The following is an 18,821-nucleotide window of genomic DNA, read 5'->3' as shown; positions in this document are numbered from 1 at the left end:
CAACAATGTGTTTAGTCACATCCTCAAAAAATTCAATCAGGCTCGTAAGGCACGACCTGCCCTTGACAAAGCCATGCTGACTGTCTCCAAATGTTCATAAATCCTGCCTCTCAGGATCTTCTCCATCAACTTACCAACCACTGAGGTAAGGCTCACTGGTCTATAATTTCCTGGGCTATCTCTACTCCTTTTCTTGAATAAAGGAACAAATCCACAACCCTCCAATCCTCCCGAACCTCTCCTGTCCCCATTGATGATGCAAAGATCATCGCCAGAGGCTCAGCAATGTCCTCCCTTGCCTCCCACAGTAGCCTGGCGTACATCTCATCCGGTCCCGGCGACTTATCCATCTTAAAGCAACACACATCAAAGTTGCTGGTGAACGCAGCAGGCCAGGCAGCATCTCTAGGAAGAGGTACAGTTGACGTTTTGGGCCGAGACCCTTCGTCAGGACTAACTGAAGGAAGAGCTAGTAAGAGATTTGAAAGTGGGAGGGGGAGATCCAAAATGATAGGTGAAGCCAGGAGGGGGAGGGATGGAGCCAAGAGTTGGACAGTTGATTGGCAAAAGGGATATGAGAGGATCAAGAATTCCTCGTGTTTGCGACTTATCCACCTTGATGCTTTCCAAAAGCTCCAGCACATCCTCTTTCTTAATATCTACATGCTCAAGCTTTTCAGTCTGCTGTAAGTCATCACTACAATCATCAAGATCCTTTTCCATAGTGAATACTGAAGTAAAGTGTTCATTAAGTACCTCTGCTATTTCCGCTGGTTCAATACACACTTTCCCATTGTCACATTTGATAGGTCCTGTTGTTTCATGCCTTATCCTCTTGCTCTTCACATTCTACAAGTACGCCTTGGGGTTTTCCTTAATCCTGCCCACCAAGGCCTTCTCATGACCCCTTCTGGCTCTCCTAATTTCCTCCTTAAACTCCTTCCTATTAGCCTTATCTTCTAGATCTCTAACATTACCTAGCTCTGAACCTTTTGTAAGCTTTTTTTCTTGACTAGATTTATTACAGCCTTTGTACACCACGGTTCCTATACCCTACCAGAACTTCCCTGTCTCATTGGAATGTACCTATGCAAGACTTCTCTCAAATATCCTCTGAACATTTGCCACATTTCTTCTGTACTTTTCCCTGAGAACATCTGTTTCCAATTTAAGCTTCCAATTTCCTGCCTGATAGCCTCATAATTCCCCTTACTCCAATTAAATGCTTTTCTAACTTGTCTGTTCCTAACTCTCTCCAATGCTATTGTAAAGGAGATAGAATTATCACTATCTCCAAAATGCTCTCCCACTGAGAGATCTGACACCTGACCAGGTTCATTTCCCAACACCAAATCAAGTACAGCCTCTCCTCTTGTAGGCTTATCTACATATTGTGTCAAGAAACCTTCCTGAACACACCTAACAAACTGCACCCCATCTAAACCCCTTGCTCTAGGGAGATGCCAATCAATATTTTGAAAATTAAAATCTCCCATCACGACAACTGTTACTACAACACCTTTCCAGGATCTGTTTCCCTATCTGCTCCTTGATATCCCTGTTACTATTGGGCAGCCTATAAAAAACATCCAGTAAAGTTATTGACCCCCTTCTTGTTACTAACCTCCACCCACTGAGACTCCGTAGACAAATCCCTCCATGGCGTCCACCTTTTCTGCAGCCATGACACTATCTCTGTTCAACAGTACCACGCCCCCACCTGTTCCCTCCCTCCCTGTCCTTTCTGAAACGTCTAAAACCCGGCACTTGAAGTAACAATTCCTGTCCCTGAGCCATCGAAGTCTTTGTGATGGCCACCACAAAAAAGTACAGAGAAAATTTACAAGAATGTTGCCAGGTCTGGAGGACCTGAGTTATAAAGAAAGGTTAAATAAGTTAAGTCTTTATTCCTTAGAACGTAAAAAGTTAAGAGATTTGATAGAGGTGTACAAAATTGAGGGGTATAGATAGGATAAGTGCAAGCAGGCTTTTTCCACTGAGGTCATGGGTTAAGGCTGAAGTTTTAAGAGGATTGTGAGGGGAAACTTCATTGAGAGTTGTGAGTGGAACAAGCTGCCGGTGCGAGATCATTAAAGATGTGTGCAGTGATTGTATTGCAGTTAAGGACACAAGATCTTAGTAATGGAATATGTATTTCATTTGAAGAATGTAACATTTCTGTGGTAATCCTTATGGGCAGAATGTTCTGCCTGTAATTTTCTAATTCATGTACTGTTCTGTTCACAGCATCTGGTTGGACGGTTAATTGGTAAGCAAGGACGGTACGTGAGTTTCTTGAAGCAGACCTCTGGTGCCAAGATTTACATAACCACATTGCCTTATACACAAGATTTCCAGATCTGTCATATAGAAGGTAGGTCAGGAATGTGTCTATTATGCACAGGCAAGAACTGACTGAGTGCGAGATGTCTGCCAGTAAAGATTCAAGTTTACTTATTGCATGTACATTAAAAAGTCAAGTGAAATGCATCATTTATGCTAACAAACAATACACCCTCATGTGCTGGGCAACTTGTAAGTGTCACCACACATTACCGTAGCGACAGAGCCTGCCCACAATGCTCGACAGTTATGGTGATAATCGAGTCTCTTGAATCAGTTGAATCACTCGGGGCTTAATGTCTATGACTCATTTACTGAAATGTTCAGCCTTTAATTTCTCAGACAATGGCTTTGTACTTGGCAGATGTTTTGACCTGCTTAGTCAGTTCTAAATGTGTTGGGTTTACTTTTACTTTTATGGGTTGTGTAATTAATGAGACCAGGGTAACCAAATAGTGCTTGAGCATCTGTTTAGAATTCCTTGGTTTGTTAGTGCTTAAACTTCGTTGCAGTTTACAATCTTTAAATAAGATGATGGCAGCTTAACGCCACAGGAATGGATGTTGGAGTCTTGTTTTATATTCAGATCATTAAAGAACTGTGGCCTAACTAACGTGCTTGCAGAATTTGGTGTAATTCTCTTTATATTAGACACCCACTTAAAGGCCATAAGAAGACAGGATCAGAATTAGGCCACTTGCTCAGAGTCTGGCCATCATTCATCAATCCCATTCTCTTGCCTTCTCCCTGTAACCTTTGATGCCTTTACAAAACAGACTTTGCTTTAAATACACCCAATGCCTTGGTCTCTACAGCCATATGTTGCAATGAATTCCACAGATTTATCATCCTCTGGCTAAAGAAATTTCTCCTCATCTCTGTTCTAAAGGGATATCTTTCTTTCCTGATGCTGTGTCCCCTGCTATTCAAAACATCCTCTACACATCCATTCTGTCACCTTTCAATATTAAGTCATTTTCAATGAGATTCCCTCCCCCTGCCCGTCTTCTAAACTCCAGCAAGTGCAGGCCCAGGTGACATTAAATCTTTATTACTGGGATCATTCTCATAAACCATCTGTGGACCCACTCCACTGCCAGTGCACCCTTTCTTGGATATGATGCCCAGAACTGCTCTCATACTCTAAATGTGATCTGACCAGTGCCTTATAAAGCATCAGCATTACATCCTTGCTTTTGTGTTCTAGTCCCCTCAAAATGAATGCTGACATATTGTATTAGCTTTCCTTACTACCAAGTCAATATGCAAGTTAACATTCATTGAATCTTGCACTTGGACTCCCAAGTCACTTTGCACCAGATTTCTGACATTGCTTCCCAGTTAGAAATTAATTTACACCTTTATTCCTTCCACCGAAGTTCATGGCCATACACTTTCCTGCACTGTTCCATCTACCATTCTCCTGATCTGTCCAAGTCCTACAGATTCCATGCTTCCTCAACACTACCTACCCCTCCATCTATCTTTGTCATCCACGAAGTTGGCTACAATGCCAGCAATTGTGTCATCCAGGACATTAGCATATAATGTGAAAAATAGCACACCCAACTACAAGGCAACACCAGCAGTTACTGGCAGTCAACCAGGAAAGGCCCTCTCAAGGAAACCCTCAAAAACCTCATCCATTCAGTAATCTCAGTAATTTTGCCTTGCCTATTGACTTGCAGGACAAAATATTAAATGAGGTAATGTGATTTTTTTTTCCCTGCCTTTTAAATGAAATAACCTAAGCCAGTAGTTTTACAAAATGGCTTCACTCGGCTGCCCAGTCTTACGAGTTAAGGATTTAGCTGCAATTGCCAACTATCGTTGTGCAAGCACCATATTGCTTGAGGTACTGTGTTTCCCATGAGGTACTAAACTGAGTAAGCATTTGCTTGCTGAATTGGAAACACTAAATCTCATGAAACCATGTCAAAGAGTTTTCCAATAATGTCAACATCCCCTGCCCTGAATTATCTGGTTATTTTAAAGACGTGCCACATTTACTTATTTGACAAAACCAAAATTAAATTCCAAGTTTTTATTCTAAACAGGAAATCAACACCAGGTAGACAAAGCACTTGACCTGATCGGAAAGAAGTTTAAAGAGCTGGATCTTACAAACCTGTATGCTGCACCTCCATCTCTGACAATACCAGCATTGCCCATAACCTCATGGGTAAGTATCAACTATGTTAATACTGAAACATTAAGCCTAATTATGTTGTGATGGATGCCATATACAGTTGAAAGAAAAATTGTTAACCTTCTGCAATTACCTGATGATCAGACCACATTTTGAAGTTGCCAGCAGTGTTTGCAATGTGCCAAAGACTAACTTTAGAACATAGAATCAAAAGTTTACCACTGGGTATGTAGGTTAGCAGAGTGGATTGTCTGCCACAATTAACTTGCTTGAATGCCCTGGTCAATGAACCATACATCTGTTGTCTTGTTTATGGGTTCTGAAGAATTGGGGGAGACCAAGCAGGTAAAATTTATTTTCCCCCAATGATAGAGGGATCTGAATGCTGATTTTTAAAGTAGCATTTTTTTCAGAAATACACCCATACAGTTGATTAAGCTTTAATGGGCAATGCAACTTTAACTCTTAGGATCTCAGGCTTTCCAGTCCAGATGCTAAAATACAATTGTTTAGTGAACCGGAGAAATTAGGAGTACATTTGAGGAATAAAAGAATGTATTTGACTGAGATGTTGAGGCAAATAATATTTCAAATATTGAATTCATCTGAGCTTAGAATAGTTGTTTTGACTTGTATTGGCTGTAATGTTGCAGAAATGTACTGAAATGTGGTGATAACTATTGAAGGCACTTGAATGTAGACAACTGAATGTCACCATTAGTAGTAAGCATTTTTTTAAAAACAAGTACTTTTTTAAAAGCTGCTTAGCAGGGGATGGTCTCAATGTGCAGTGTGAAAAGGTTGCATGCTGTGATTTTCTGAAGGTCGGTTGTCAAGTGAATTATTGCACATTTAAATTGTAGGTTTAAATTATAGAGGACCTTCATGCCAAGCCTGAAAGCTTGAAATTAGATGTGTAAATGTACATTGATTGACTTGACAAATTTTGTTTTTAGTGGCTTAAATTTAACTGTTTTGCACAGCTCATGCTTCCGGATGCTGTGTCCGTTGAAGTGCTGGTGGTGAATATCGTCAATGCAGGGCATATGTTCCTGCAGCAGCACACTCATCCGACGTGCCACGTACTACGTAGCATGGATCAACAAATGTTTCTTGTTTACTCTCAGCCAGGAATCCCAACACTGACACCTCCATTAGAAGTTAAGTGTTTTTTCTTTGCTAATGTAGACATAATCTGAATTTAAGGTAGAGTAAGGTAGAAGCTGTGTAATGTAAAACATAGTGACCAGTCCATGGGACTCATCTCGTGCAATGGTCTTTCATTGACACGTACATGGGCCAGAAAATGGTATTAGCCAAAATTTGCATTACTTGTATACTTTTCTCAAGTTGCTACTTCAAATTATTTATCTAGGAGTCTTTAAGAAGTAAATAAGCAAAAAGTTTAAAAACTGTTTACCTGACCACTGAATTTGGAGAATTGCTTTAGTTTTAAGATCAATGATAAATTGCCATGGTGCTTGCCATTCGTTGTGTATGGAAGAAATAAGTATTGTATCTTGGCAACATTAAATGCTACCTATATCGTTCAACTTTGTGCTGTATATTATGCCCAGTTCCATCCCGCATGTTTCTAACCAGTTATGGTATCTTGGAATCATGTGGTTTGGTGTCACTGAGGAAACATCCCATGGTATCTTATAAAGCCCTATGGACCTTCCTCCCCCACCAATGGAGTTGCTGCTTTGCTGACTTCGAGTCAGGGAGCCTAATTCCCTTGCTCTTTTCAAAATGCATCAGGAAGGATTGCAAATTGATATTTTGTTTTAAATCTGCTTTATCATATTGGTATCCCACTACCTCCCTGCTTCAGGCTTCTCCAGGGTTAACTTTCAGTGTTGGTTTTATTTCTAACACTTGTCTCTTTGCAGCCAGTGCTTTATTTCACTGTCAGTCTTGGTGCTGAGTGTAATTTGGTGGCCAGTCTCAAAGCATGATGTGCTGCTGTGCCGTTAAGTGCAGTCATTTTCTAGGAGTCGGGTGATACTGTAGAAACTTGGCTTCTGTGGATGCACGTTGCACTTGTCTAACTTTTGCATGGTTTGCCAGTGGCATGTTCTATTTCATTATCTCGAGAGTTGGCAACCTGGCTGTGAAAATGACAGCAGAGCTATCTAATTGGGCATGATTGCAGTGTGACAATAGGCAGCACTGTAGTTAGTAGACTTGCTTCTCAGCTCCAGTAACGCCAGCATCAGTCTTGATCTCAGAATCAGGTTTATCACTGACATGTTGTGAAATGTACTATTTTGCAGCAGGTCAGTGCAATACAAAAAATACTCTTACAAAAAGAAATTTATTTAATAAAGTGCAAAAAGGACAAAGTGTTAATGGACCATTGAGAAATATGATGGCTGAAGGGAAGAAGCTGTTTGTAAAACATTGTTCACGCAGCCTCAGGTTCCTGTACCACCTGCGTGATGGTAGTAAGAAGAGGGCACACCTTGGCTGGTAAGGATCATTACTGATGGATGCCACCTCGAGGATGTCCTTGACGATGGGGAGGTTAGTGTCTATAATGGAGTTGGTAGAGTCTAAACTTTCTACAGCTCTTTCCCAATCCTGCGCATTGGAGTCTCCATACAAGGTGGTGATATAGCCAGTCAGCTCTCTATGGTACATCTGTAGAAATTTGCTGGAGTCTTCGACATACCAAATCTCCTTAAGCTCTTAATGACCTTTGTATGGAATCTGCACGTTCTCTCTATGACCACAAAATTTTATTCCAGGTACTCTGATTTCCTCCTGTATTGCTATGGCATGTGGATTGATCAGTTAATTGCCCATTGTTAATTGCCTGAAGTGTGAAGGAGAGTTGTAGAGTCTGGAAAGAACTGAATGCAGGAGAGAAAGATAAGTAATGCAATGGCTATGCTGTCAAAGCTGTTTATCACAAGGATAATAATACAAGTCATGATACGGGCAGGTTTGGTGCTGCAGTACAACATGTGGTTTTCATAATTATGGTGGTGCTACTCAGTCCCATAGTTCGAACTTGCAGTGATCTAATTTGCAGGTCTGCTCTCATCACTGTTCATCTATCATAACCTACTAAAGCACCACATCTTGCGTAACTAATGTTTGCTTTCACTGCCTTTACACGGTTGCAAAAACAACTTAGCATGCTTCTCTTTATTCCTACAGTTGGTATAATTTGTGCAGCTCCAGCAGTAGATGGGGCTTGGTGGAGGGCACAAGTGGTTGCTTTTTTCGAAGAAACAAATGAAGTTGAAATTCGTTACGTTGACTATGGCGGCTATGAACGAGTTAAAATTGAAGCATTACGACAAATCAGGTGATGTACCTATTGTGCTTAAGCATACAATTCAACCAAAGGTAAACCAGTAGGAGCCCAAATCTATTTTTAGGTGTTATAGCCAGGTACTTGACGTCAAGACAGTGCCTCAGCTTTCATTCTCAAAATACAGCTAAATCAAAATTGATTATTTTACCCATTTCAAGTCATGGATGATAAATGTTAATGTTATTTTGAGGTTGCCAACTCTTCCTCCGATCATGCGCCTCAGATCAACTAATAATCATTGTTAATTTGTATGCTTCATTCTTAAAATATAAATTTTACATATTTGCCATTATTACTTATGCAGATGCATCAGTGGGAGAAATATCTTCCAAGTGGGTCCTCATTAGCTGAAATTGTGAGCCTATTTAGATATCTGGAAAATTAAGAATCCTCACCTAATTAAAAAATTAGAATTGCTGCATAAAAGTCTGTAACAGTAATATGGTCTGGTGATTTCAAATTGTAGAACTTGGCTGTTAGGTTCTGTGTACTTGCCTAGCTCGGTGAGTACACACCGAATCGGACGGTTGTCAATTTGAGCCCCAATTGAGACTTAAGTTAGATTGATGTTTAATGCAAACATTTGTATTTGCTTTTTCACACTTTTTCTTTGCATAGGTCTGACTTTGTGTCACTCCCTTTCCAAGGGACTGAAGTCCTACTGGATAATATAATGCCCCTTCCAGGTAAGAAGTCTGTGCCAAGCCTTTTCAAAGCCTACAGTGGAAAATTGTCTGTAAGTTCAAGTCGTATGCTGCTCAAGTGCATCTGCCTCAGTTGCAAGTTTATATTTAATTTTTGCACTACAGTCTACATAATAACCGGGCTGGTGTGCTGAGCGCCAAAACTTCCCAAATTCCCAAGAATTCACTCAGCAATATGGCAACTCTTCACAGTTTAGAAGGGGAAAGATCTAAACATCAGTCTAGGCAGGGGTACTGAACCTATTGCAGGCATGCTCAAGATGGTACATGCAAATTTTTATTGGCATGCAGTGTTGCTCCTCGATTCTTAAATCCCACCCATAATAAAAAGATACATTTACTGCTAAGTGTTTTTGAGTGAACTAATTCAGGGGGCCCCAACCTTTTTTGCGCTGCGGACCGGTTTCATATTGACAATATTCTTGCGGACCGGCTGACTTGGGGGGGGAGGGGGTAGGCTCGCCAACGTACAAGAGTAGCAGTCAAATACGTTATGTTTACCCCAAGAAAGACTACAATAACCATGAAGCCTTGCGCGGGCACCAGTGCACATGCATAACTTCTGCATGCGTGTACATGCCGATTTTTAAAAAAATCGTTTTTGTCGATTCTGTGGGGGGGTGGTATTAATCACGACTGGAATATAGGTGATAAGTGGCTAATACACTCAATTTCGTTTCTAAAAGGGTTTATCTAACGAATTTAATATTAAACACACAGTGCATATTTTCCTTGCATGAATATAGCGATAAGACAATTATCGGGGAGGACAGGGGAACTTGAAGTAAGTGTTGAACGAATTTCCAGTAGAAGTGGTAGAGGCAGGTTCGATATCATTTAAAGAAAAACTGGATAGGTATATGGACAGGAAAGGAATGGGGGGGTTATGGGCTGAGTGCAGGTTGGTGGGACGAGGTGAGAGTAGCGTTCGGCACGGACTAGAAGGGCAGGGATGGCCTGTTTCCATGCCGTAATTGTTATATGGTTATATAAGTCACTTATAATAGCATCATAACATTTTAAGTAACGTTTGGATATTAAACACACAGTGCATATTTTCCTCGTATGGACATATAAAATCATTGCAACGCACCAATATTGCTGAATCAGTGTGAGCCCTGGGCTTGTTTTCCTGCAACAAGACGGTCCTATCGAGGGGTGATGGGAGACAGCGATACTCGAACGGGGTTCCTTATGTCCAGTCTATTCCACGATTTAGTTTTCGTTGCATTCATTGCAGAGATGTTGGAAATGGAAGCAACATTTTCAGTGCTTTCATGGCTATCTCAGGATATTTAGCCTTGACTTTGATCCGGAATGCCAGCAGAGATGTTATGTCAAACATACTTTTCAGCCTGCTATCATTTACAAGCTGGAGGAGTTGATATTCTTCCCGTGCTGACATGAATGACGCACGGATAATGACCTCGTGTGCGTTCAAGCTCAACAGAGCGTGACGGAATGAGGAAAGGTGCAGCTGACTCCTATCGCCAAATCATATCATTTCCTCGCGGCCTGGTAGCGCATGTCTTGTGGCCCGGTACTGGCCCGCTGCCCGGTGGTTGGGGATCACTGAACTAATTCATTAATCAATGATAATCTCTGCTGAAGTTTATAATCAGATGTGAAAGAAATTTTTAGATTGTCAATTTGGTGCACACTCAAAGGTTTGCCATCCTGGTTTAGGATCTCCAGCTGTTCAAATGTTGCAAATACAAGTTGCTATTTATATTCATTCATTCAATGGCAGTATTTTGCTGTTCTTCTATTGTCTCCAGATTTAAATCCTGGAATTCCTTCCCTACACAGTTCAACATGACCTCAAGCATACTTAATAATGGGCAGTTGATGTTGGAGTAGCTAGTAATGTCCCATGGATATTTTAGAGTTTCACAAGTGTTCAAAGTAAATTTATTATCAAATACATAGATCACCATATACAGCTGAGATTTTTCTTATGGGCATACTTAGTAAATCTAATAATCATAATAGAATCAATGAAAGATCAGACCTGACAGTGCAGACAAACTGTAAATACGGAAAAGTAAGCAAGCAGTAAATATTGGGAATATGAGGTTAAGTCCTTGAAAGTGAGTAGGATCTGGTAGACCAGTGTCACGGGGATGGAGGGCACAATGCATGCCTATACAGGTGTACTGTGGAGGTTTTGCTGTCTGCTCGCTGTGTAGAACCTACTCTCTTGGCTTTAAAGGGGCTGCAAAGAAAAGATCCATCAGGACCATCACAAAGGCTGCTGAGTGAACTTGCAGGTGGCTGTGATCAACCCTGGCTGGGTCACCTGGGCGAGTGTGTGAAAGGCACAAAACACTCGATAACCCCAGGTTCACATCACTGTCCCAGCACGTCCTAGAGTGCATTGTTAATAGGTTGTGGAAATTAGTTTAGTGATGGGAGAAGTAAAGTTGTCCCACTGGTTCAAGAGCTTGATGGTTTAGGGGTAATAACTGTTCCTGAGGCTCCTGTATCACCATCTTGTTGGCAGCAGTGAGAAAATAGCATGTCCGGCGTGGTGGAGTCATGCATTTTATCACTATAGTAGGTTGATGCATAACCTGACCCCCTTTCAAATAGAGATCTGTGACCTTGTTACTTGTTTTACAGGTGAGGACCACTTCTCAGATGAAGCAAATGCTGCGATGGATGAAATGACACGTGGTGCAGCTTTACTTGCCCAGGTGAGAATTGCTTGGAAGGTTACCTGGCTTTCCGAACTTGGAATCTGGTATTATGGATATTTTTAAGGAATGCTGTTTCCCAGGCAAATTCAAATAGCATTGCTAGTTATGTGCACAGCAATATGCCTTGTCCCAATTCCACTATGTGTAAATGACTATCAGAATACAAAAAATATTAGTAGAAAATAGCCATTTATCAGCTTGTGGCAGCTCTCCCAATTAGCAAGGTCATGTTGATTCTTGTACCTCTGCACTATTTGCTAGTATTCTCTTAAAGAACTGTAGGTTTTTAGATATTGTCCTGGATAGACAATGCTTGGTAAGTCTATTTCCATGGTTCTATAGAGAATTCCAAAGATTCATAAATGTCTGTGTGAAGCAATTTCGTTACTGTCACATTTCTGAGCTCTGATTCCACAACCAGAGGAGAGCTCATTCCTGCAAATAAATAAATAAATTTTAATGGGATCACCTCATCTTTTTATAGAATGTAGACCCAGTGACCATTTATTGCTCATCATGGGGCCATGTTCTGATCTGAGACTACTTGACAAGTAAATATTAACTACTAATAGACTGTTCATGTAATCGATTCTAGGAGGCAGATTTAACATCCACTTGCAGTCCTGTTCCAGTCCATTTGATAGTCCTATCACTCTGATGTTACTGTTAATTGGGTTTGAGCAATGTTGAAGAAAGTGGAGCTCAGAAATCCTGAATGAGATTTTCTCCTGTTTGAGAATCTGTCTCCTTGTTTACAGAATGAATAAAGGGGAACTTTGGACATGGGATTCCATAGCTTTGGATTCCAGCAATTTTGTAATAGTTTGCCCAGAAAATTATTTCCACTTTTTGTTTCTACATCTTGCTCTGGTAAACTTGGTTGTGTTTCACAGGTTGGCAGGGGCCCCGTTTAATTTTAGTCAAATATGTGACTTTTTTCAGTTAATGAAAAGTGGCTTCAATTTGCATTGTTTCTAGAAACAAGTTTATCTCTGAATCTACTGGATTTTCTGTGCGGGGGGTGGAGGTTGATTATTTTAGATTTCAAGGAAGTGCTTGCTATATATCAGAGCGGAATTCATTCTGGTATGGTCAATATAATATAAAAGCTGGTCTTATGCATTCAGAGCATGAAACAAAGGTCAGTAAATCAGTTACAGAATTGCAAACTAATTGACTAGTGTAACTTTCCTATATTCATCTTTGTCCATGGGAGCTTCCTCCAGGTGCTTCATTTCCTTGTTCCAGTTAGTAATTGGTAATTGTATATTTGTCCTTTGATTTGGCTAGGGTTAAATAGGTGAGCTGCTGGTTGGAAGGGCCTGTTCATTGCTGTAAAATAAAGTTTCAGGAACTCTAATGATTTTGGTCTTGAGATTAAATTGCTGTTTGTTTATTTTCAGGTAACTGGTTATGACAACAGTGGTACACCTCTCATACACTTGTGGAGTATAGCTGGTGATAAGGTGAGTCAAATACCTTGTTCCTTGTAGGCCCTTAGTCTCATCTGAAGTGTTAAGCTGTATATGGGAAAGGAAATGGTGTCAGGAAAATAAATAATGTAGTTACTAAAATGGTGCAGTTTGGAGGTGCAATGCTTCCTTTTGAAGGATTGATATTTTATCCTCAATGTTTAGGTTATTTAGCTAGCTCAGAGCAGTCTCTTTTCCTCACTTATTTCCCAGTAACTATTTCCTCATGCATGTCCATCAACTCCACCCCAATTCTCCTCTGCTTGGAGTAATCTAGTGAACATCAAGCCTGCCAGTCAGCATGTCATTGAGATGTGGGAGAAAACTGGTGTGGTCGAGGAAACCCAGAGTCAAGTTCAATATTCAGACTGAAGGTCAGAACTGAACCGGAATCGTTGGTGTTAAAGCAGCCACTCCTCATTCACTTTCATTCTCTTGGCTGTTTTGTAATCTCAAGGATTTGAGAAGTTTATTCCTAACTGTCAGATATTACATCGGGGGTCTTTTTAATGCCTTAAGTTGTCAATTGCACAAAATTCATATAGTATTGGGCAATATGGTGGCACCTTAATGTAGCTGGGTTCAGTTGTAACTTCAGACGCTGAAGTTTGCATGTTCTCTCTATGGCTGAATTTCTGCTGGGTCATCTGGTTTCCTGTCCCTAAGATAAGTTGGTAGGTTCAAAGTAATTTTATTAAGATACATATGTCACCATACACAACCCTGAGGTTCATTTTCTTGCGGGCATTCACAGTAGATACAAAGAAACATAGAATCAGTGAAAAATTGCACACAAAGATGGACAAACAACCCATGTGCAAAAGACAAACTGCAGATCTAAAATGAGAAAATAATAAGCAATAAATATCAAACATGAGATGAAGGGTCCTTAAATGAATCCTTAGGTTGTGGGAACAGTTCAGTGTTGCGGTGAGTGAAGTTATCCCCTTTGGTTCAAGAGCCTGATGGTTGATGGGTAATAACTGTTCCTAAACCAGTAACTGGCTACTGTAAGTTATCCCAATGTAAATAAGTGTCAAAAGAAAGTTGTTGAAAGAAGCTCGGGGTGGGGGGGTGGAATGGAACTTGACACTTAGCTGCTGGGAGCCACCATTGATCAAATGAGCTTAATGGTAGCAGCATCATGTGTTGTAGAAAGTAATGGGTATCTTAATTTTCCTTGAATGATCTTCAGTTATTTGTCTTGACATTTAAAAATGCATTCTCTGAATTTTAAGGCTTCAAAAACATCTCTTCCTAATGGCTAAAAATCAGAATTATAAAGGTGAGGTATGGGTTTTAGTGCACGTGTCAGGTGACAGCTGGAACCCCATGATGCAGTAGAAATAATCTGCATTTCCATTGTGCCAGAGGCACTTTTATTGTAAACAACAGCTAGTCATTCTATATGCAAACCATTCCAGTACTGGTCTCTTCGGAGTTCGCCAGTCAAGGTGCAAATCCCAGCTCATCCGGAACCTATATGTGTGCTTGGGGCCGAAGGGAATCTAGGACAAGAGGGGACAGTCTCAGTACACGGGAGTGTCCATTTAAAACAGATGCAGAAAAATTTCTTTAGCCAGGGGGTGGTGAATTTGTGGAATTTATTCCGCAAGCAGCTGTGGAGGCCAGATGATTGGGTGTATTTAAGGCAGAGCTTGATAGGTTCTTGATTGGACATGGCATCAAAGGTTACAGGAAGAAGGGGAAGGGGCTAAAGGGGCATAAAAGATCAGCCATGCTTGAATTGCGGAGCAGACTCAATGGGCCAAATGGCCTAATTCTGCTCCTATGTCTTAATGGTCTTATACAGTCCTTGTGCATAATATCCAATAAAGTATGTTTCTTTGTCAAATATTGGCAAGTATTGAAAGCTTAATGGTTTAATCATAATGCTATAGTCCACTTAGGCTACGTCCACGCTACGCCGGATAATTTTGAAAATGAAGCCTTTTCTCTTCGTTTTGACCCTCTTTCCACACTAAAATGGCGTTTTCATCCCCTGAAAATGGAGGTTTTCAGAAACTGTCTCCAGGGTGAATAAATCTGAAAACGCCTAATATCCGTTGTAGTGTGTATGGGGTAAGCAGAGAGATTTAAGAACGTTGTTATGACAACAACACAACAATGCTTTTTCTGCTTCTGCTTGGTACTGCGCAAGCACTGCCGTACGGCTGTTATAACGCACAGTTGGTGTGAACGGGGTGAGAGTTAAATTGTAAAGTGAGCTTTTTTGACTATTTAAAAATGCTGCCATGACGTGCCGGAACAGATGGCCACAGCACGGCATTTCATTGTTTTCTTGAACTCAACCCCCCACATAACCTAACAATTTCAGAACAGACGGCAACAAGACTGAAGCCAGAAGAGTTAGAAATGTACTCACCAAATACTTTGACCCATAGCTTACTGAATAAATAAGTATATTCACTTTGCCCTGTTTTCTGTCCTTGCTTGTATGAAGGTGCTTTACCTATTTATGCAAGTACTTCTCTGACAATAGATGTGTAACAGCCTAATGTAACATTGTATGGAAATGCAAGATAACACTGATGCAGACATGTTTTATACAGTACATTTAACAAGGTGCTTTATTAATGCAACAGAGTTGGTCAGTTTTTCAATGTTCGTCATCAGCCGGGTCATATTGTCCGTGAACTCCCTGTCGGTTGCCTCCATACACTCCAGTATTTGTTTTTTTTAGTTTTAAGTCCTCCTGCGCGAGAGCCAAGAGCAATTCCTTCAAAGTTTTTCTACTCTGTAACTGGACAAACGCGCACCGTATACTGTTTCCTTTTCGCTTGTTTTCTGTGTGTCCTGCGCATGCCCAGTAGGAGGAGATTCGCCCAAATATCCGCCTAATGTGGACGGAGATATTTTGAAAAACGCTTAGTGTGGACGCCTATCGTTTTTACTCGAAACCGGCATTTTCAAAATCATCCGGCGTAGTGTAGGCGTAGCCTAAATTTCCAAGAGCTTTTGTGCTGAAATCATAATTTGAATTAAGGTAACGGTTCGATGGAAAGGATGTGGAGAGGATGTTTTCTGTGGTGGGGGAGTCAAAGATCAGAGGTGATGGCCTCTGGATAGAGGGACATCTAGTTGGAATAGAGATGAGAAATTTCTTTAGCCAGAGAGCAGTTAGTTTATAGAATTAGTTGCCAAAGGCAACTGTGGAGGCAAGTCATTGGGTATATTTAAGGCAGATTAGTCAGGCCATGAAGGGATATGGGCAAGAAGGCAGGAGGTTGGGGCTGAGGAAAAATTGATCAGCCAGAATGAAACGGTGGAGCATTTCCTTGTGATGTATGGGTCACCCGATTGGATCAAATTTAAGTTGTAAAGGCTATATTGCTCACACCTGGAGATGCGCAGAGAGCTGTAGGAAGTGACCTCTGTTTCTTGTGGTGAATAATCTTTTTCATTTTCCCCCTCTAGGTCCTGTTGTTAAATAGATTCCTGGTGGAAAAAGGACATGCACAATGGATGGAGAGCTACTAGTCTGCAGCTGGAAGCCATTTTTCTAAACTCATTTTGCACTGCATTGTAATTCAATCATTTGCTAGCTGTGCAGATGTGTATATAAGTCACTGTATTAATATTTTGTAAGATCTCACAGTACATAAAGGGGACTTTTTCAAAGTTATGGAATCTATAGGTAAGTGATTGTCACTCAATTGTCATGTCTGATTAATTTGATATTTAAGAGAAATCTTATTGTCATTGTACAGAATAGTTTTGCTAGATTACTTGAATGGAATGATATTGTGATCAATGAGTTTGCTACTTGGTTGTACAGACTTGTAAAAAGTATCCAAAAAAACTGACAGAATTCAGCTTGTGTGGTGTTTTTTTATTGTAGCTTGGAGCTTCTCTCATTTGTTTGTCATTTGTAATTCTGTACTTCCAGTAAGGCACTGAAATGATTTTTCTCTACTGATTTGAGGATTTAATGCACATCAGCTAGAAAAATCTTCTGGTGTGATACAATGTGGGTTAAGGATGTTCACACACAATCTGAAGTGATGCTTCTTTGCTGTTGGAACTGCTGTCCTTCAGAGGTTAAAACCAAAGCCTTGTGATATATTAATATACAATCCCAAGAGACTAGATTCCGTAATAAGTTAGAATCATCTTTAAAATACCTAGATGGGGCAAACACCGCAGTAAGATAACATGAATTACTATTTACAAAATGTATGTTTTGGGGGAAATTCTGTATAATTTCTTGCATTCATATTGGCCATTGGAATGATCCTTTGTCCAGTAGTGGTTGGTGGAGGAAGCTTATTGCTCCTTTTGTTCCAAAAATTATAGTGCTGTTAAGCCAGCTACTTTGCTAGCTGCCCTAGCTTGCCAAGATGTGGTTTTAGATTTTGATAGTTAATGTAATTATAACTGGGCACAGTGATTCAATGTATCTTGCAATATTTTACCTGCTAATTTGCTTATGCAGCCTAATTTGCTTTGAAGTTGTATCCTGGGTTTATCCTTCCAATTAACAGCTGCTATAATGTGCTGAATCAAATAATCACCCATTGGCTTCAATCTCATCTAATTTACCTCATGGTTCATCTTTGAATTTGCTTTCTTTGTGGTGTGATAAAATTGTTTTTGGGATTTTGAGTGCCTTGTAAAGACTTGTCATCTATGGATTTTGCTGTTATCCCAGCATTCTACCTCTTTTACCACATTGCTTTGATATTGAAAGTGACAAGTCTTTTACTAGCCCCAGACACCAAGTATATCAGACTATTTATTCATTGTGTATGTGACATCTATTTTCATTCAATGTGTAATATACTTTGTTTCTCAACACAGTTTCATGTTTCAGCCTAATTTGTGTAAAGTCCTACAAGCTTCCAGTTGCCTTTTAATTCAGCTGGGTTATAACTGGGGTTTCAGTATCCATGCAATTTTGTATAATTAAGACTGGTATTTATCTAATCTCTTGGACAACATCAAAACTTCTCATGTCACACTGGGTGGATATCTTCTGCAATTGTAATGCAGTAAAGTCATTTAGCAAACTCAACCCACTGAGAAGAGTTGCAATTTGTTAGTAATGTTGATTCAAGCCCAGACATCACATTTGTAGAGTCAAGACAGCAGGCACCATCTTCATTCTTGCACATCTGTGGTGTCGTGAGTTTTGTTTTTAAATTAAGCTCTGCAGAGTGAATGGGTACAGTACAGCACTTGAGCTCAAGCAGCTCTGACTACCCATCTCAATGAAGAAAAACCTGGAGTGAGCTGGAGCTGGCCTGCAGGATTGAAGTTGGTGCCTCCTGCCTGTGCCTGCAACTCAGTACATTTGCAGTTTTATTCTTTTTCAGCCCATAACTGGTCCCTCTAAACTTTCCAATTTGTTGCATCCCAACTCATCTTTGTTGTCCTGTTGCATGACATGGGTGATCATGATCTTCCATCTGTCTTTAATCTGAAGTTCCAATAAGCTCACTTTTTGCCTGTCCATCCCATGATGTAACTCATGAATATCATGTGCTGTCAACCTCAACTTTTCCTTCCATCGATTTATTTTTTTTGCCATCTCTGCAAGATGTTCGAGCTTCTTTCCGTAGTACATCCCAGAACTTCCAGCTGCCATTTCCTGATTGATATCTGCTCTGTTCTTTAGCTTTTCGCAACACGTCCTCATTTGTTACTGTCCTTCACAATAGTTTCATCATTTTCCTCAAAAATCACATTTCCACAACTTCAACTCTAACCTCACTTTGCTTTGATATTATCGAACATTCACTCCCATATGTTGGTGTGGAATGAACATAGCGCCACAACAGAGTTTCGTACCCATAGAAATTGTTATTCTTTAGTATCTTGCATTTAGCAATCCCAATCCTTCTAATTTCAACATCAACCATACTGTCAAATATTATTGTGCTCCCTAAGTAGTTAAACTTAAACGTTTGTTTTGTTGCCCACTTTCAGTTTACATTTCTGTGTTTTTGACAGCCATACATTCAGTCATCTTGCAGTTGATGGTCAATTGTCTCTTTGCACTTTCTTCAGCTTTTTAGTATTTCATGGGGCTTCTCTTTAGAAGTAGCTATCAGCACTGTCATACATTGTTCAAATTGTAACCACCAATGATCATGCTTGGAATACTGC

General features: G+C 40.3%; 1 protein-coding gene across 1 annotated transcript in view; it reads left to right on the top strand.

The window, feature by feature from the left end:
- Nucleotides 1–17,719, top strand: part of akap1b (A kinase (PRKA) anchor protein 1b) — a 54,978-nt gene extending 37,259 nt beyond the window's left edge. The window contains exons 4-11 of the mRNA XM_063030998.1: nt 2,248–2,374; nt 4,401–4,525; nt 5,476–5,655; nt 7,660–7,808; nt 8,436–8,503; nt 11,144–11,217; nt 12,624–12,686; nt 16,131–17,719. Coding sequence (XP_062887068.1) covers nt 2,248–2,374; nt 4,401–4,525; nt 5,476–5,655; nt 7,660–7,808; nt 8,436–8,503; nt 11,144–11,217; nt 12,624–12,686; nt 16,131–16,193 — 849 coding nt within the window. The 3' untranslated portion in view covers nt 16,194–17,719. The remainder of the gene's footprint in view (nt 1–2,247; nt 2,375–4,400; nt 4,526–5,475; nt 5,656–7,659; nt 7,809–8,435; nt 8,504–11,143; nt 11,218–12,623; nt 12,687–16,130) is intronic.
- The last annotated feature ends 1,102 nt before the right edge of the window (nt 17,720–18,821 follow it).

Source organism: Mobula hypostoma, chromosome 23 (assembly GCF_963921235.1).
Source record: "Mobula hypostoma chromosome 23, sMobHyp1.1, whole genome shotgun sequence".
Taxonomy (NCBI): domain Eukaryota; kingdom Metazoa; phylum Chordata; class Chondrichthyes; order Myliobatiformes; family Myliobatidae; genus Mobula; species Mobula hypostoma.
Note: the sequence above shows the minus strand (reverse complement) of the source record. Positions and strands in the feature narration are given on the sequence as shown.